The sequence below is a fragment of the Peromyscus maniculatus genome, chromosome 23 (assembly GCF_049852395.1).
Source record: "Peromyscus maniculatus bairdii isolate BWxNUB_F1_BW_parent chromosome 23, HU_Pman_BW_mat_3.1, whole genome shotgun sequence".
NCBI classification, from domain to species: domain Eukaryota; kingdom Metazoa; phylum Chordata; class Mammalia; order Rodentia; family Cricetidae; genus Peromyscus; species Peromyscus maniculatus.
This window is the reverse complement of record NC_134874.1, coordinates 19,788,217-19,805,453: the sequence shown is the minus strand read 5'-3', so window position 1 is coordinate 19,805,453 and position 17,237 is coordinate 19,788,217. Positions and strand designations below refer to the sequence as shown.

The 17,237-nt window shown below is 46.9% G+C and overlaps 1 protein-coding gene across 1 annotated transcript in view; it reads left to right on the top strand.

Moving 5' to 3' along the window:
• The window catches only part of Tmem132d (transmembrane protein 132D), a 636,462-nt gene that overhangs the window by 154,171 nt on the left and 465,054 nt on the right, over positions 1–17,237 (top strand). Inside the window, exon 2 of the mRNA XM_042268019.2 lies at positions 4,992–5,877. Within this exon, the coding sequence (XP_042123953.1) occupies positions 4,992–5,877 (886 nt within the window). The remainder of the gene's footprint in view (positions 1–4,991; positions 5,878–17,237) is intronic.

Genomic DNA, 17,237 nt, shown 5'->3' with positions numbered 1-17,237 from the left:
TCTCCTCTCCAATCTGTCAGTGAGATTATGTGGTGCTCTCAGTGGCATGAAAGCATTGGGTAATCCCGATTACAGTCATGCTGTACAGAAGAGTTCTTGCAAAATCCTGGTGGAAAATAGAATCTGTTATTTAGGATAGAAAATGCATAATCCGTTTGTGCACCCATTTGCTTATCAAATATTCACCGAATGTCTGACAGTCTCTGGATGCTGTTCTAAAGACCCCACGTACTATGGGACCACACAAGATGCCTATCAGATGGTGTACACCCTACTGGTCTGTAGAGGTTCACAGGGAAGCCCCGAGTGATGGGGGATGTGGGTGCTGTATAGGACACATGTGAGGACATAGCCTAGAGATGCACTGTCAGTGAGTGCTCCAGAAAGACAGGTTTTACAGCAGACCTGGCTTGGATTGTAACCAGGCTGATGGAGGGTGGGGGTGGGGATGGCACCCAAGAGGAGGGGGGAAGCAGGAAGCTCCTCTCAGAGAACACACAGAAAATGCCTGCTTGCTCTTTGTGCTGATCTTTAGATGGGGTTTGGGGAAAACACAAATCAGATGCCAGTTCTAGAACATTAAAACATACAATGCTTCATCAGGTAAGGCATCTTATTAGGCTGTGTTCGTGACATTACACATTTCTGTGACACAGTGCCAGACAAAAGTTACTTAAGGAGGGAAAGATTTATTTGGGCACACAGTTTGAAGGTGCAGTCCATCACAGTGGGAAGGCACAGCGGCAGGAGTATGACAGAGCTGGCCACATCGTACCTGCAGCCAGGAAGCAGATGCATGCTGGTGCTCAGTTTGCCTTCTCCTTTCTAAGCCCATGGAATGGAGCTGTCTACATTTAGGGTGGGTGTTCCCTCCTCTGTTAAACTTTTCTGGAAACATCCTTATAGACATGGCCAGAGGTCTACCAGATGTCTATTTCTATTTCCATGATGATTCTAACTCCATCAAGTTGAGAGTTACAGTTACAACATTCATAGTATCTTGATTTTTAAGAAAAATATTTATGTATGTGTGGTGTGTGTACATGTATGCATGTTGATATGTATGTGGGCACACGTGCTTGGAAGTGCACAGGCTTGATATTGGTGTCTTCCTCGATTGCTACCCACCTTATTGAGGTTGGGTTTCTTGGTGAAGGGGGACCTTACCAACTTGCCTACTCTAGCTAACCAGATTGCCCCAGAGATCTCCTGACCCTATTTTCCAAGTGCTGGGATTACAGGCAGGCCACTGTGTCCACCTGGTATTTTCAGATGGGTACAGGGGCATCTGAACTCCAGATTTTACACTTTTAAACAGCTTATTCCCCAAGCCATCTTCCCAGTTCACATATTTTGATACTTGAAAAAGAAAGTCACATTCGTTGGGCTGTATCCTATAAAATTACCGACTGGGTCAGGCCAAATACACATGCATTAACAATTCCAGATAGTTTGTCTAAACATAAATGTGGGACTTGCCCTGCCCTGAGCTTACTAATGAATGACGCTAGACACGGAGATTTTGTCATTCTGGTGTGCAAACTAGGCCTGAATCCAGGTGTCTGTCAATCCGACCTAGCTATAAACTTGTATGTAGCCTAACTTCTGTGTTCTCTGACCTGAACTGTGGTTTTGATTGACTCTCAGAAGCAAGGAGGATTGGCGCCCTGCTGATTATCCCACAAGCTACATGTGGCAAATCCAGGAACTGTCTGAGTTCTTGGCTGTCTACTATTGCTCCTGATAGATGTGGTTCCAGACTTGAGAGAGTGTTGTGATTGGGGAGTGCTTTCCTGGGGATGGGGTCACTGAAGCTGAGGCAGGTTATTGGAGGGATGATCAGTGACATTTCCAAATAACCAGGGTAACCAGGGTTCATCATGTAACTGCTGCTGGTGGTCTACAGTAAGGCAGGTATAATGGTGCCTGGACAGTAGGGGTTACTCAGGCCAGTGGCTCCCTGTTCCAAAGCTCTCTAAATGGCTTTTATGGGTTGTGTAATTTCTTTGCCTGGGTTTTTAATTACAGAAATTAAGACAACTATAAAAATAACATGTTGGAGCTGGGTGGTAGTGGCGCACACACTTTTAATATCAGCACTCAGGATGCAGAGCCAGGCAGATCTCTGTGAGTTCAAGGCCAGCCTGATCTACAGAGTGAGATCCAGATCAGGCACCAAAACTACACAGAGAAACCTTGTCTTAAAAAAACCAAAAATAAAAAATAAAAATGACATGTTGGATTTTTTACTCCACTCCCACCCCCAAAAAGGATATGTTCCCTAAAGAGAAACAGAAAATATTTTTTGTTGATTGGTGACAGGATAGTCTTCACAGGATGTGGGTGTAGTGAAAGGTAGATGCTGCCTCTCATTCTAGGATTGAGGGTCCAGGCTACACAAAGGACCAAGACCTTCTGTGGTCAGTCCATTCCCTGTTTCTGGAGGACTCTCACCAACTCAGTTTCCAAGTCTCTTCTCTGCCCTTAGCTTCACTCCAGGAGAGGGCATGGTGTTTGTGTGACTGTGGTCACTTATCATATGTGTCTTTGTCCCTTATTCTTCATCATCTCTGGACAATTGTCCTTCCATGAGGGGTGTGAGGTTGCATCAGAAACAGTACCAGGTATGATGTAGATGTGGGGATCAGACTGTGTTGTGAAAAGGTTATTTCAGTTCCACTTTGTTCTATCTAGTTGGCTGAGGGAAAACCCATTGTTTATCTGATGAGATGTTAGTGCCCCTTCAACCCTTGCTGGCATCTTCTCTAGCAAAAACAAACAAAAAATGAAAAGGATGGAAGCCAGAGATCCATATCAGGCACTTTCTGCAATCTCTCTCCACCTTATTTTTTGGGGCAGGATCTCTCACTGATCCTGGTGCTCACTGATTGAGCTCCACTGGCTGCTGCTGCTGTGGTCTACAGCAAGGCAGGTATATTCTCTCTCTCTCTCTCTCTCTCTCTCTCTCTCTCTCTCTCTCTCTCTCTCTCTCTCTCTCTCTCAGGATGACAGTGAATGATGAGCTAAAGGGAGTCGTGGTCTTGCTCTGATCTCTTAGGCTTTAACTCTGTATTTGGCTCTGTGTTTCTTATTTAATAAGACCATTTAGAAATGGTCTTACTACATTTACATCTTACAACTGGCTGTCCAGCAAACTCCAGCCATCTTCCTATCTCCATCTCTCCAACCCTGGACTTAAGGCATGTGCCACTGTGCTCAGCTCCTTTTATTTAAAAAAAAAAAAGGGATTTATTTATTTATTATGTACCTTGGTATTTTGCCTGCATGTTGTCTGTGTGAGGATGCCAGATCCTCTGGAATTGGAGTTACAGTTGTGAGCTGCCATGTGGGTGCTGAGAGTTGAACCCGGGTCCTTTGGAAGAGCAGCCATCTTAGCCTCTGAGCCATCTCTCCAGCCCCATGCTCAGCTCCTTTTTAATGTGAGTTTGGGGAATTAGACCTCCAGGCTTCCTGCTCATTTATACTCTAAGGCTTAAGCCCCTTGAAGATATTCTTATCCCCAGGGGGAAAAAGTGATTTTGTTTGAGTTTTACTTGCTTACACATTCAACATTTATGGGTGTCAGGTGACAAAGTTTTTTTTTTACCAAACACTAGCGACATTGTGCTGTAGCTTTCCCTGTGGAGATGTAAACAAATGTCTCTTCACCCCAGGTAGGACACCAGCAACCAAAGGAAAAAAGAATTTCCACCCAATTGAGCTTGGTGAACCCACAAGTTGATTAGGGTTACTTCTAGAAGCACAGGTGACCAAAAGGCAATTTCATCACTACAGAGTGGTCACCATATGGGTAACAATCCACTAAAGCTCTGTCCCTGGAACTTTGGACACAAATTGCAGATACCGCCATCAAAGATAATAGTCTCTCCTTCTCCTTTTTTCTTTTTCTTTTTCTTTTTCTCCCAAGACAGGGTTTCTCTGTATCCCTGGCTTTCCTGGAACTCCCGCTGTAGATCAGGCTGGCCTCTAACTCATAGATCCACCTGCCTCTGCCTCCTGAGTGCTGGGATTAAAGGTGCACACCACCAGACTTGGTTGATAATATTCTCTTCTAGGCAATGTTTTCAGCTAAAGAAGCTTGGACAGGTCCTGATGTGTCTTGAATTCTTATGATACTTTGTGAGTTTCATGGGCATCCTGACTCCTAGGAAGGACCTTTCCAGTCTGGAGGAAATACCTACACAACACATCTGTTTCATCTATCGTGTGCACAAGCATGTGTATATACATACTTACTTAAGACATGTTTTCTTAGTGCACACACACATGTGTATGTGCATGTGAAGGTCAGAAGTCAATATCACATGTATTCCTCAATCTTTCCCCATGTTATTTTTTGAGACAGGGTCTCTCACTGATGAAGCTAGCCTGGCTGTCCAGTGAGCTCCAGGAATCCTCCCTCCTGTCTCTGTCTCTTCAGCCCTGGACGTATAGGCATGTACCACTGTGTTCAGCTTCTTTTTGGTTATGAGCCTAGCCTTTAACTGCCGAGAGCTGCCACAGCCCCCCCACCCCCAGCCTGATCAGCTTCTTTTTTTTTTTTTTTTTTTTTTTGTTTTGTTTTTCGAGACAGGGTTTCTCTGCGTAGCTTTGTGCCTTTCCTGGAGCTCACTTGGTAGCCCAGGCTGGCCTCGAACTCACAGAGATCCACCTGCCTCTGCCTCCCGGGTGCTGGGATTAAAGGTGTGCGCCACCACCGCCCGGCTAGCTTCTTTTTAATATGGGTTCTGGGGATTGGGATTCCTTCCCACCTGCTTGTGTGGCAGGCACTTCCCCAACTGAGCCATCTCCCCCAGCCCCTTTGCATATATTTTCTGTACACTGAGTTGATTCAAAGAAGAAACACTGGATAACTCGGAACAGCATCACGGGTCCAAAGGTGGGTGGTGGGCGGTCACCAATGTGCTCTCCGAATCTACAAATCTGGTGTCCCAGGATCACTAACACCTGCCCTCGGTTCCTCCCAACAGTGACGGAAGGCCGAGGGATCCTGGAGAGCATCCAGCGGTTCTCACTGCTGCCTACCTACCTCCCGGTGACCTACCACATCAACAACGCCGATGTGTCCTTCTTCCTGAAGGAGGCCAACCAGGACATCATGCGCAACTCCAGCCTGCAGTCGCGGGTTGAGTCCTTTCTGATCTACAAGTCCAAGCGACTGCCGGCGCTCAACGCCAGCTACGGGCCCTTCTCACTTGAGCAGGTGGTGCCCCAGGATTTGATGCTACCTTCCAACCCATTTGGATTCACCAACACATTCTCCCTCAACTGGAGGCTGAAGGCCTACATCTTGCAGGAGAAGGTCTACCTGAGCCATCCCAAAGTGCAGGTGCTCTTCCACATCGTGGGCCGAGACTGGGATGATCACAGGGATGAGAAGCTGCCCTGCCTGCGGGTCTTTGCTTTTAGAGAGACCAGGGAGGTCCGGGGCAGCTGCCGGCTGGGTGGGGCCCTGGGGCTGTGTGTGGCCCAGCTGGAGATGCTGCCTGGCTGGTTCAGTCCCCCTACAGTTGTTTCTGGGCGCAGGAGGCCCACAGAGCAGCCAGAGGGGAGCCCTGTGGAACTATATTATGCTGTACAGCCAGGGGATGAGCGAGGGGACTGTACCAAGGAGGACTCACGGAAAGGAGGTGGCACTCCAATGGGCCACAATGACGTTGATGAATCCAGCCCACCTTTGCACAGAATTGGGAGTGTCTTCCTTCGCGAAACCCCCAGCAGTCCACCTCTGAGGGAACTGCGTTTAGATAGCAACGTGGCCGTTCATTATGTCCCCAAGACTGTGCGACAAGGAGATGTACTCACCTTCCCCATCTCCATCTCCAGGAACTGTACAGAGGATCACTTTACTCTGAGGTGAGCAGGTTCCCAAATCTGTCTACAGCAGCCCTGGAGGTCCAGCCTGGCTGTTGTTATGCCTCTAGCATGGAGCTCCTTTTAGATGGTCACATGCTGTGTTCTTACTGTGAAATATAAGGGCTAGTTTGATGGTTATGGTTGTCCACTTAATTATGAACATTTTGTGTGTGGTGGGGTGGGTGTACATGTGTATGTCCATGAATATACAGGCTGTAGGTCAACTATAGGTGTTCTTCTTCAGGTGATGCCTACCTTGGTTTTATTCTGGGACAGGGTCTCTTACTATCCTGGAGCTTGCTGGTTAGACCAGTTGGCTGACCAATGAGATCCCAGGATCCTTCTCTCTCCACCCTCTAGCATTTGGATCAAGAGACCACACTTGTTCTATGTCCATCTGTTTTACATGGATTCTGCGAATCAAACTCAGGTCCCTGTGTTTTCATGGTGAACACTTTACTGACTAAGACATCTCCCAGAAAATGTTCTTTATTTTTTTTAAGATTTATTTTATTTTTAATTGTGTGTGTGTGTATCTATGTCTAGGTGTGTGCATGTGAATGCAGTACCCACAGAGGCCAGAGGGGGGCATCAGATCAACCTGGAGCTGGAGTTATGGATGGTTTTTAGCTACCAGATGTGGGTTCTAGGAACTGAATTAGGCTGCACTGGAAGAGCAAGCCATCTCTCCAGGACTATAACTACTGAGCCATCTCCCCAGGACCATAAAACATTCTTTTTTAATATTAATGAAACTCCCAGACTGTCATAGATGAGCCGGGGATGTTGTCAGGATCCCTTAGCCTTCATGGAGGGTTTATCCACATGCTTCGGGCCACTGAGGGTTCCCCAAATCAGCCACTTCACAATCGGGTCTTTAAACACCTCACAGTTTCAGCAAATGTGCAAATGGTGGCGACAGTTGTCAGGGAGGATGGAGAACATGGTTCTGCCAACTCAGGAGCTATTCCAGACAGACAGGCTCTAAGTATAAAGTGGTACCAGCCTCAAAGTTATCACTTTGTTTCTCCCCAGAAATAGAGTGTGGTGTTTAAAAAAGAATTAAAAGAGCGTAAAGGGTGGAGAATACATGGTAGGATCTTGGATATCTTATGTAAGGTTGTAGCAAAGAAGAGACATTCAAAAGAAGTACTGTGAACTTTAGAAAAAAACATTCTGGAATTTTCTTTGGAATATAACATGTGAGAGGAACTTGCCTTGTGTCAACTGTGATGTAACAAAAGACTTTAGCTTTGCGTTAAATGTAGATAAACCTAATAATTAACTAGGACAAGCATTGTTGGTCGAGCAGTAGTGTCCCAACAGCATGACATGACTTGGCCTGCTGTACAACACATTACTTATTTTCTTCTTGCTTTATTGTTATTTTTATCTCTTTATTATTTATTATTATTATTACCTGTTTTTTTTAATTTTTACTTATGTATGTATATGTATCGTGGTGTATGTGTGCGTGTGCGTGCTACATGAGTGCAACGCCCACAGAGGCCAGAAGAGGGCATCGTATCCCCTGGAGCTGCCTAATGTGGGTGCTGGGAACTGAACTCTGCTCCTCTACAAGGGCATCAAGTGCTCTTAACTGCTGAACCATCCCTCTCTCCATGCCCCAACACATTAATTTTATCATACTCTTGTAGAATATGAATGTAACTGCACGTGGGGTCCATGTTGCCTGTGGATTTTCAAGTTCATCAGCTACCGATCTGGTTTCAGTTTCTCATCCAGATTTGTAGCTCCTCCCCCCCCCCCTACTCCATTCTCCTTATGCTTTGTTTAGGGGTAAAGCGCTCAAGGAAACAAATCATTCTAACTCACAATTGTTTTAACTCACAAATTTAAGTGGAGTTGATTCTGATCTGGCATCTGGGTTTCTTTTTAATTTGGACTAAAGCAGTAGACATTAGCGAACAGCATTTGTCTAATGATTGAACTGGGAGGTAAAATCCTTGGCTTCATGTTCTGTGCATCTGGGGGATTAGCTAAAGAGGCGGGGGGCTGGGAGGGGTAATGGAAAGACATCTGTGAACCATGGCTATACTTGTGTTCATTTTGTCTGTCTGGCAAACAGATTTTGCTGCAGCTGGCCACAAGCCCTCCCCATGATCTACTAGTGTGTACTTCAATTTCCAAATTCAACAGCCCTCCGTAACATCTTTAAAGATGGCTGATTATGAGAGAAGTGCTTTGCTTGGATACCATTGGAAAAGTGGGCCCCTACTATAATCCATATCATCCTCCCTTGGATGTTCACGCTGATCACTGACTGGTGGTTGGGTTCCCTGGGCCAGGAGTGGAGTCTTGCTGTCCCCTGGACTTTGGCTTCAGGAAGTGAGCTCATCTAGCCTTTTCTGGAAACATCTCTATGTATGTTTGTGTTTCACAAAGGCTGGAGATCCTGTCACCATCTGTGATATAGTAAATGTGTCCCCTGGAGGCCTGGGTGAGATCAGCTGTCTTAGCCCTTTAATAGAACCAAAAGGCACCCCCTTTGCTGGGCTACACAGCCCTTGGGGTTAGGCTTAGGCCTTTGTACATTCTGAAAGAAACACATTGCACCCTTGTACATTTGCTGACTCTGGTTGTAAGTCAAAGATAGGGTGGTTTCGGATGTAGCAAAAAATGTACATTTATTCAGAATCCATTCAGTATGAATTTAGTTATAATTTTTTCTTTATTTTTGAGAATTTCTGAAATACATTCAATGAACTATATCTACTCTACATTTCCCCCTTCAACTCCCCCTCATATCCCCACAATATATGCCCTCCCAACTCCATGTCTTTTTTCTTTATAACCCACTGAGTCCAGTTAATGCTGTGTGCATGTGCATGGGGGTGGGGGATGGGGGGGTCATTCACTAGAGGATGAGAAACCTACCAATAGGATTATCCTCAAAAAAAAAAAAAAAGAATGATTCTGCCTCCCCTAGCAGCTATCAATTGCCACCAACTTCTCAGTTAGGGGTGGGCCCTGGCGAGTCTCTCCCTCATCCATGCTGGGACTTGTAACTAGATGGGTTGTGTAGCTAGAGTTTTCCTGCCTGGCCCATAGTCAGAACAAATCTCTCTCACCTGCCAGTCCCACAGCCGCTCCGACCTGACCAAGTAAACACAGAGACTTATATTGCTTACAAACTGTATGGCCGTGGCAGGCTTCTTGCTAACTGTTCTTATATCTTAAATTAACCCATTTATATAAATCTATACCTTGCCACGTGCTCGTGGCTTACCGGCGTCTTCACATGCAGCTTGTCATGGTGGCGGCTGGCAGTGTCTCCCTTTCCCTTCCTGTTCCCTTAATTCTCCTCTCTGTTAGTCCCACCTATACTTCCTGCCTGACCACTGGCCAATCAGTGTTTTATTTATTGACCAATCAGAGCAACAGATTTGATATACAAACCATCCCACAACAGGGTTGTGTATAGGTAACCATAGCTTCTTGAGTTTATGGTTGCAGCATCTATGTCATGTTCAGAACACAGCATTTCACAGCTCTCCTCCCCATCCTCTGGTTCTTACATCCTTCCTACCTCCTCTTCTATGATGATCCCTGGGCTTCGGTGTATGCTCGCTACACACTTAACATGCTCCAATGTTGAATGGATCTAATCCGTTTATATAAATAGACAATATAAACTTGGACCTGGTGATGTGGTGAGCCTGCCATTTGAATCTTCATATATAGGATTAGGATTGAGCTTGTGCCTGTGACCTCAGGGGAGATACTGTAGAGAATGCATGGGTGGCTGGTGCTTCCATTTGGGGTACCAAATTATAAGTCCATTTTAAGGAGCTGTGTGTGTGTGTGTGTGTGTGTGTGTGTGTAGGGGTGGTTCTCATTGAGAAGAAGAAAGCCCTGTTAGACAGCTTGTTGACTTATACAATCTATCCAACCCTGCTGCTCTAGTCTTGAAGCTCATGTTGCAGAAGAAGAGCAAAGCGCTTTCATTTTATGGACATCCAAGTCCCTTTGAATCTCAGAAAAACGTTTCCCTTCCCATGAAGAACTGAAGCACCCGCAGCATGTGTGCCCTTTGCTCTGAGATCCCACCCATCATCCCCTTTCCCATCTCCCTCCCCACCAGACACGATGTTCAGAAACCACCAGTGACTCGATTGCCCAAATGCCCCAGCTGGAGAAGATGAACATGGGGACCATTTCTCTCCCTCCACACCAGCTGTTCCTTTATGTTTCCGCTATAGAGACTGAATTTCTGAGAAGCTCTGGTCCTCCGCTTGGACTGGGGCTTGAGTCAGATGTTTATTCAATGTCAAGGAAGCTCATGGGGAGGACAGAGACTGGAGCTATAAAAGACTGAACTAAGACAAATTAGGGCTCTTTCCAAAGTCAGGGCCATTCTTAAGTTCCTTGAATGAACAAATCCCTCTTGATAATAATGAGCGTTATCAAAGACCACTTAGAGCTTGCAGAGGGCTCTGTGTTTTAAATATCCAAGTACTCTTTGACAGCCTTGTGTTCACCACTTTGCAGACGTAGGATGCTTTGGGAACTGGGGAGATGGCTCCGGTAGGAAAGTGCCTGCCATGTGAACACAAGGGACTGAGTTTGATCCCTGGCACCCACACACACAAAAAGATGCCATATATGGGGGGGGGGGTGTGCATCAGTGGCTAGCTAATTTAGCTGAATCAGCACACTTCACATTTAGTGAGAGAGACTGTCTCAATAAGGCGGTTGGCTCCCAAGGAACGACACCTGAGACTAACATCTCACATTTGCATGCACAGATACTCACAAGCATGCTTACCCTCCCCCACAAACATGCAGGCATGCACACATATGCATAACTGCTAGTTAAAATTAAAATATCAAAGCTGCTTTGGTTTAAGCCATTTCAGGGGATTTTTTTCTTTTTTCTAAGAAAAGACCTATAAAAGAGAAAGCAAGGGTATAAAAACATTTTGACATGTGATTGGAGAAACAGGATTGAGATGGGTCTGGGGATGCCCTTCGGGTGGTGTATTTGTCAGAGTTCTCTAGAGGAACATATATATGAAAGGGATTTATTAGAACTGCTTACAGACTGTAGTCCAGATAGTCCACTGAAAGGTCTAAGAACCCAGTAGTTGTTCAGTCCATGAGGCTGACTGTCTCAGCTGGTCTTTGTTATGTGCCGGAATCCTGAAGAAGTAGGCTCTAATGCCAGTGAAGTGTGCCATCAAGATCAAGGGCAAGCAGGCAAAGAGAGCTAGCTTCCTTTTTCCCGTCCTTTATACAGGCAGCCGGCAGAAGGTGTGCCTCAGATTAAAGGTGGATCTTCCCACTTCAAAAGATTCAGATTAAAAGTGGGTCTTCTCACTTCAAATGATTTAATTAAGAAAAATAAAAGAAAGAAAGGAAAGAGAAAAAAATCCCTCTTAGGTCTACTCCGCTGCTTGGGTTTTTTAGTTAATTCCAGATATGGTCAAGTTGACAACCAAGGTCAGCCATTACAGGTGGCAAGGAGCTTTGCAGAGGACTTGGGGCATTCAAAAATGATGAGTTGGTCTGCAGCTGGCCTTGGGCTTCATTCAGTCCCTTGGGGCTCCTGGGAGTTGATCGCCACCTAGCAGGACATGTCTCATTCTAGTTGAGGTGGAGGAAGCCAATTGGAAACACAGAATATTTCTAGTTGTAGGCTACACCTCCCAACATGGCTAACTTAACAAATGGCTTCCTGGGTGGTTACTAAGTAACTCAAGTATTAAAAACTGAGTGTTTGGGCGGGAGCTCCACCTCAACCCCTGGTACCCTGGTATCCCTATTCCCAAGTCTGGTGGAAGAGCTACCTCGGTTCCCCTCCCCATACCTTTCCCTAACCCCTCCCCTTCAGAGCCCGCTAAACACAGCTCCCCCCCAAGCCCACCCCTTCAAAGACCACCGAACACAGCTCCTCCCCCAGAGAGGCTCAGGACATCTCCCACAGGGGATATATAAGTGGCATCCCAGAAAACAGACTCATGGTTCTTCCAGTTTCATCCCTTTCTCCTCTCTGCGGGGGCAGGGGACTCATCCGGTCTTTACCCATTAAACCTGGGCTTTTCCTGATTTGGTCTGATTCGGTTTGTTGCAATGGCAGAGAGGTCTTCAAGAGACCTTAAAGACTTATCACTGAGGAGGAGTGTGGACGGAGCAGAGTCTGGCTGGGGAGCAGAGGCTGGCATGGATATGCACCTCTCCCACCTGTCATCATGAGTTCCCCAGCTGTTCCCTGCCATTGGGGTACCAAGCCAAGGCCCTTGCTGAGCCCCCTGACCTTGAATAATTCCTTGCCAGATGTGAGTTACAGAGTGGGGACAGGCATGGCTTTTGTGAGGAGAACTAGCTCCTAAAATTACCTTCATAAAGGACAAGGCACTTCCTGCTTGTAAAATTACGGGGTGGGGGAAGGACTCCGGTGAAGAGGAGGGGTTTGAGATGTGCCTCGACTGACCCTGTAAATGCCTAGTGACATCCGTCAAACTCCGATATCCCAAGAGGGAGCATGTGCGCATGCCTAGGGCACACTGTACCCCTGGCCATGCCAGAGCAGGGAGCGCAGTCTACCCTCTTTAGTGGCCCAGTAGGAAGCACCCTCTGCATTTGCCATGGTGAAGAAATGTTGCGGTAACACCTGCGTCCCCGATACCCATTCACCATGTCCGAGCAAGGGGCTGCGGATTAGAAAATAAGAGACAAGAGACAGCGAGCCATTTGCCACAGCTGAATGCCAAATGCCAAATGCCGTTTATTGAAAGAGGGAGGAAACCTTAAATACAGGCTTACAGCACAATGGAGGGTCCCCGGAGGGCAGAAGTTCGCTAGGGAATGTTCTACATTCTTGCATCTAAGCTGTTTATACCAAATGCGGGATACAGGAACAAAGAACCTCCGGTGATCTCTCCAGTGATCTTAGGTGAGAAAGAAACCGGCAGGGAATCTGAATAGGGAGGACATCTGGTCAAGGCCAGCAAGCAAGGCGGCAGCCACTCACAGTGGGGGACCAGGGCCCTACCGCCCCCCCCCCTTTTACTTAAAAAAATGAGCTTCTGACTTAGGTTGTGTGGGATGTCAGCAGGTCACCTTACCTGTCATGGAGACACCTGCCCAGACCACACAAGTGCTCTGTCTTAGGTTGATGACCACCTCCCAAGCATTACCCATCTCTGAATACTCATTATCATACAGACTCAACCACGTGAGGTGTAGAGTAACTGCTGCCAAAGATCTCAAAGTGGCACTGGGCTTGCAATCTGTGAGACACAGAAAAGACCAACAGAAGTCCTAACCCACCCATAGCCAGGAGACTAAAGGCAATTGAGTCATTCCCTTCTTAAACGAGCCTTACTGCAAATTGGAGTCCTTGTAGGGTGGTATCCCATCCAAGTACTAACCAGGCCCGACCCTGCTTAGCTTCTGAGATCAGACGAGATCGGGCATGTTCAGGGTGGTATGGGCAGGGGCCACTATGATCTGGAGTCCCAGGGGTTCTCCAGAAGAGAGAGTTAGAACTAGGTCCCATGAAAGGGCTAGAAAGGGTTGAGTTGCTGTTCCCATTGCAGGCATGTGGAGACAGGAATTAGCAGTGAATGATGATGGTAATGTTCATGGTGATGATGGTGATAATGATAACTAGGGTGATGGTGGTAATGGTGATGGTGGTGATAATGATGGTAGTGATGGTGAAGATGATAGTGATGTTGGTGACAAGTGTGGTGGTGATAACAATAATGGTGATGGTGATAATAGTGATGCTGATGATATTGGTGATGATGGTGGTGGTTGCCATGATCAATGATGATGATGATGATGGATGTGGACCTTGGACACATATGACTCCCCATTATTCTTTTCCCTGCTGTGTACAGTGTTGCCTGAACCTTTTTTTTTCCTATCTAAACTCAGCCTCATGCTGTACTGAAGCCAGTTGTGTGTGGTCTGTATCCACCAGGGCCCTCAGGAAGGGGGAAGTATGTACTCAGAAGACTCCTACTAAGAACTTGGGATAAATGCATTTGAAAGGTGCAAGTTATTCCTCCTGTCTGTCTGTACTACCTCTAAGGGAAGTTGAAGGAGGTTGACGAGGAGAATCCCTGCACCCTTCTAATGAGAACCAGCTAGATAGAGCAAAGAGGAACAAACACATGATCCACAATCCCTTTGTTACCCTAGAAAGTGAGTCAGGGCGGCCTCTGGGGCCTCTGTGGGGGATGAGCCTTGTTTATTCAATTCTTATTTAACCAGGAATGGGGGCAGAAAAAAAACCATGAGTAGTGGGAACAAAAGTTGCTAAAGGGGGGCAGCTTTGTGAGATATAGTGGCCTTTGCTAGGACGCCTGGTGTTATATTAGTCATTGCCAAAAAATAGCATTTTCAGATAAAAAAGCATTGTGTTTACCAGTGGAACCCCCGGTCACTTAAGAGAAAGGACACAGCTCATGGAGTCGGGCATCGTAGGCACCTGCCTGAGTGCTGCCCCTCCTGTGCATCTTGGAAGGGTCCTTGAGACTCACTCAGCCCCACCTTGTGGGCACGTTCCTTGTTCACGTGCTATAGAGCATAAACAAGGAGCAAAAGGAACCTTAAACACAGGTTGGCAATAGATTCAATGCTCAGTAGATCAATGCAGCTGGCCACGAAATGCAGGGCGTCGGGGGAAATGCAAACAGACAACTTAAGGTCACTTTGAACTCCCAGCATTGATTTCTTTTTTGAGAGTCCGCTGGTAAGTACATAAGTAGCAGGTTTCCTCCAACTTCAACTTCAAAGAACAAATACAGAAAGGAACATGCTGGAAGCCACTTAGGAGGCACTTTCTTTGATAATAACTCCGGAGGTATCCAACCCAGCATATTCCAGGGCGAGATGCTGCAGTGAGCGGAGCCTCGGCTCTCTTCCCCTTCCCTGCATCTGAAGATACAAAACGCAATTTTATTTTCATTTTTCCCTTTTCAGGGGTGTGTTATGCACGTGTGTGTTTGTGATTTTTGGCACATGTTGACATGTATATGGTTGCACATACATGTGCATGTATGTGGAGATCCAAGGCTGATGTCAGGAATCATCCTCTATCGCACTTCTACGTATTCAAACCCAGAGCTCCCCAGCAAGGCTAGAGTAGCTTGCCAACTTACTCTAAGGATCCCCTGACTCTGCCTTCCAAGGCTGGAATTACAGAAGGGCTACCATGCTATTTATGCAAGTTTCTGGAATCCAAACTCCAGTCCTCTTGCTTGCAAGGCAAAAGCTTTAGCTACCGAGCAGCCCCCAGCTCTGCAGATTTATTTTTAAAATGCAACAAAAGCTGTAGTATTAGAAAAAGAAAAAGAAAGAGAGAGAGAGAGGAAGGAAGGAAGGAAGGAAGGAAGGAAGGAAGGAAGGAAGGAAAGAAAGAAAGAAAGAAAGAAAGAAAGAAAGAAAGAAAGAAAGAAAGAAAGAAAGAAAGAAAGAAAGAAAGAAAGAAAGAAAGAGAAGACTGGGAATGGATTAGAAAAAGATGTTTGCATGTCTTTCTTCTTCTCATCAGAGCTATGGTGTCTCCTTCCTGTATAGTCTTGTGCAGAGAAAATGAGAAATAGGGCCAGATCCCCTCTCTCATCTGTGCCTGGGCCCCTGGGAGGAATGGTACAGATGAGCTGACTTTGAACTCAGGGACTTGTCATAAAAAGTTGGCCTGCCACTGCCATCCCCAGTAGCAGCTAGTCTTGGGTTCCCAAGCCACTGGTCCAGGCTTCTCCACAGATGATGGTGGTCTCATTGTTTGACCCTCTGAACTTCTCAAGACACACTGTGTGCTCTCCCTGGTGTTTTTGTACCCTTGTCATGGTCTTCACACTAAATGTCCGGCTTAGGTTAGTCTCTAGATATCGTTGCTGTTAATTGAACCATCTCCGATGGGGAAGACAATTTTTGCCCATGGAAACAATGGGCCTCTCATGACCTGATCTCCTCTGCATTGCAGAGACAGGACAGAACCAGGTGGAGGAGGGGGTTGTCATCTCTCAGTCCTAGCTGGGAGCCAGGAGAGACAGGGCCATAAGCAGCTTGAACTGACCCTAGCCAAATAGAAGATCGTAAGTACGTTGGAACAACCTAGTATGTGGTAGAGACCCAGAACAGCTAGAAGAACTGGGGGTTCAGAGTCACCTCTTCTGTGTGCTCATGTAAGGGTCTGGAGGGCCCTGCACTGCTGTCTCCAGCCACTCCTGTGTGTCCCTCCTCTGGCTTCTTTCCCAAGGACCTTCCCATGACTGGAGGCTGGCTCGCTGGAGGCTGGCTCGCTGGAGGCTGGCTCGCTGGAGGCTGGCTCGCTGGCTGTTCTCTGCTCTAACTGCTTCTCTCTTTTGCTGTGAGCTGTGGTGGAATGGGGCTCTCTTCCCAGTTACCCTCCACCGCAGAGCAGGGGCTGCTGGGAGCTGAAGTCCAACATCTCTCTTGATGGAATGATTTGCATAGTTAAAGCCAAAGGCCACGAGATGTATAAAGGCACAGCCTGGCTCCCAGTGTAGCCGCACCCCGCTTTGCTGGTGGGAACAGTGAGTCATCTTTGAAGGGTGGTGATGCCTCTGAGATTGTCTGGTCACCTCCTTCAGCAATCTCACCTGGATACAGTTTCTCTCCCTCAACACACGGGGCAGCGTGAACTGGCTAATTCCAGATCTCCACCCTGCCCGCGAGGTGTTCCTTTGGAGCACCGCCCTAGGGTACCGAGTGGCACCGCTGGCTGTAATTTTCTTTACCTCCGCTCCCTCTTGAGCTGTGAGAATCCCAAATGGCTCCTTTCTTTGCCAAATACGCTCTCAGCCTCAGTCATCATTGGCAGAGACCCCAGGGGAGCTGTCACACCTTACCCGCCAACTTCTGGATTCCTTTTTTAACCTTGGGAGGACACCACTGGGGCTGGCAGTTCTCAGTAACTGTGCTGTGCTCTCACTGGGTCTCTCATTTCCTCTTCCATACTGGAGGGAGTCACGAATACTCAATAGGTGGGCATATTTACCCACTGTCCAGCGGCTATTGAGAGAAAGCGAAAACGGCAGAGGGTGTAGGGTTCCCAGGATGTTCAAAGCCACTAGTATACCCAGCAGGGCCAGCTCTGGTCTAATAAGATACATGCTTAGAATCTTCTGGACTAATGTAGCTATGGGTTATGACCTACAGCACATGCAGAAACAATTTAGTCCTGGCATGTGCTTTCTTTAAAAGGGACAATCCATTTTACTACTTTTAGCTATGTGTCTATATATGGGGTATGCACACATGACTGCAGTAGCCACAGAGGCCAGAAGAGGGCGTTAGCTCCCACGGAGCTGGATTTACAGGTGGGATGTGGTGAGCTGTTCAATGTACATGCTGAGAAC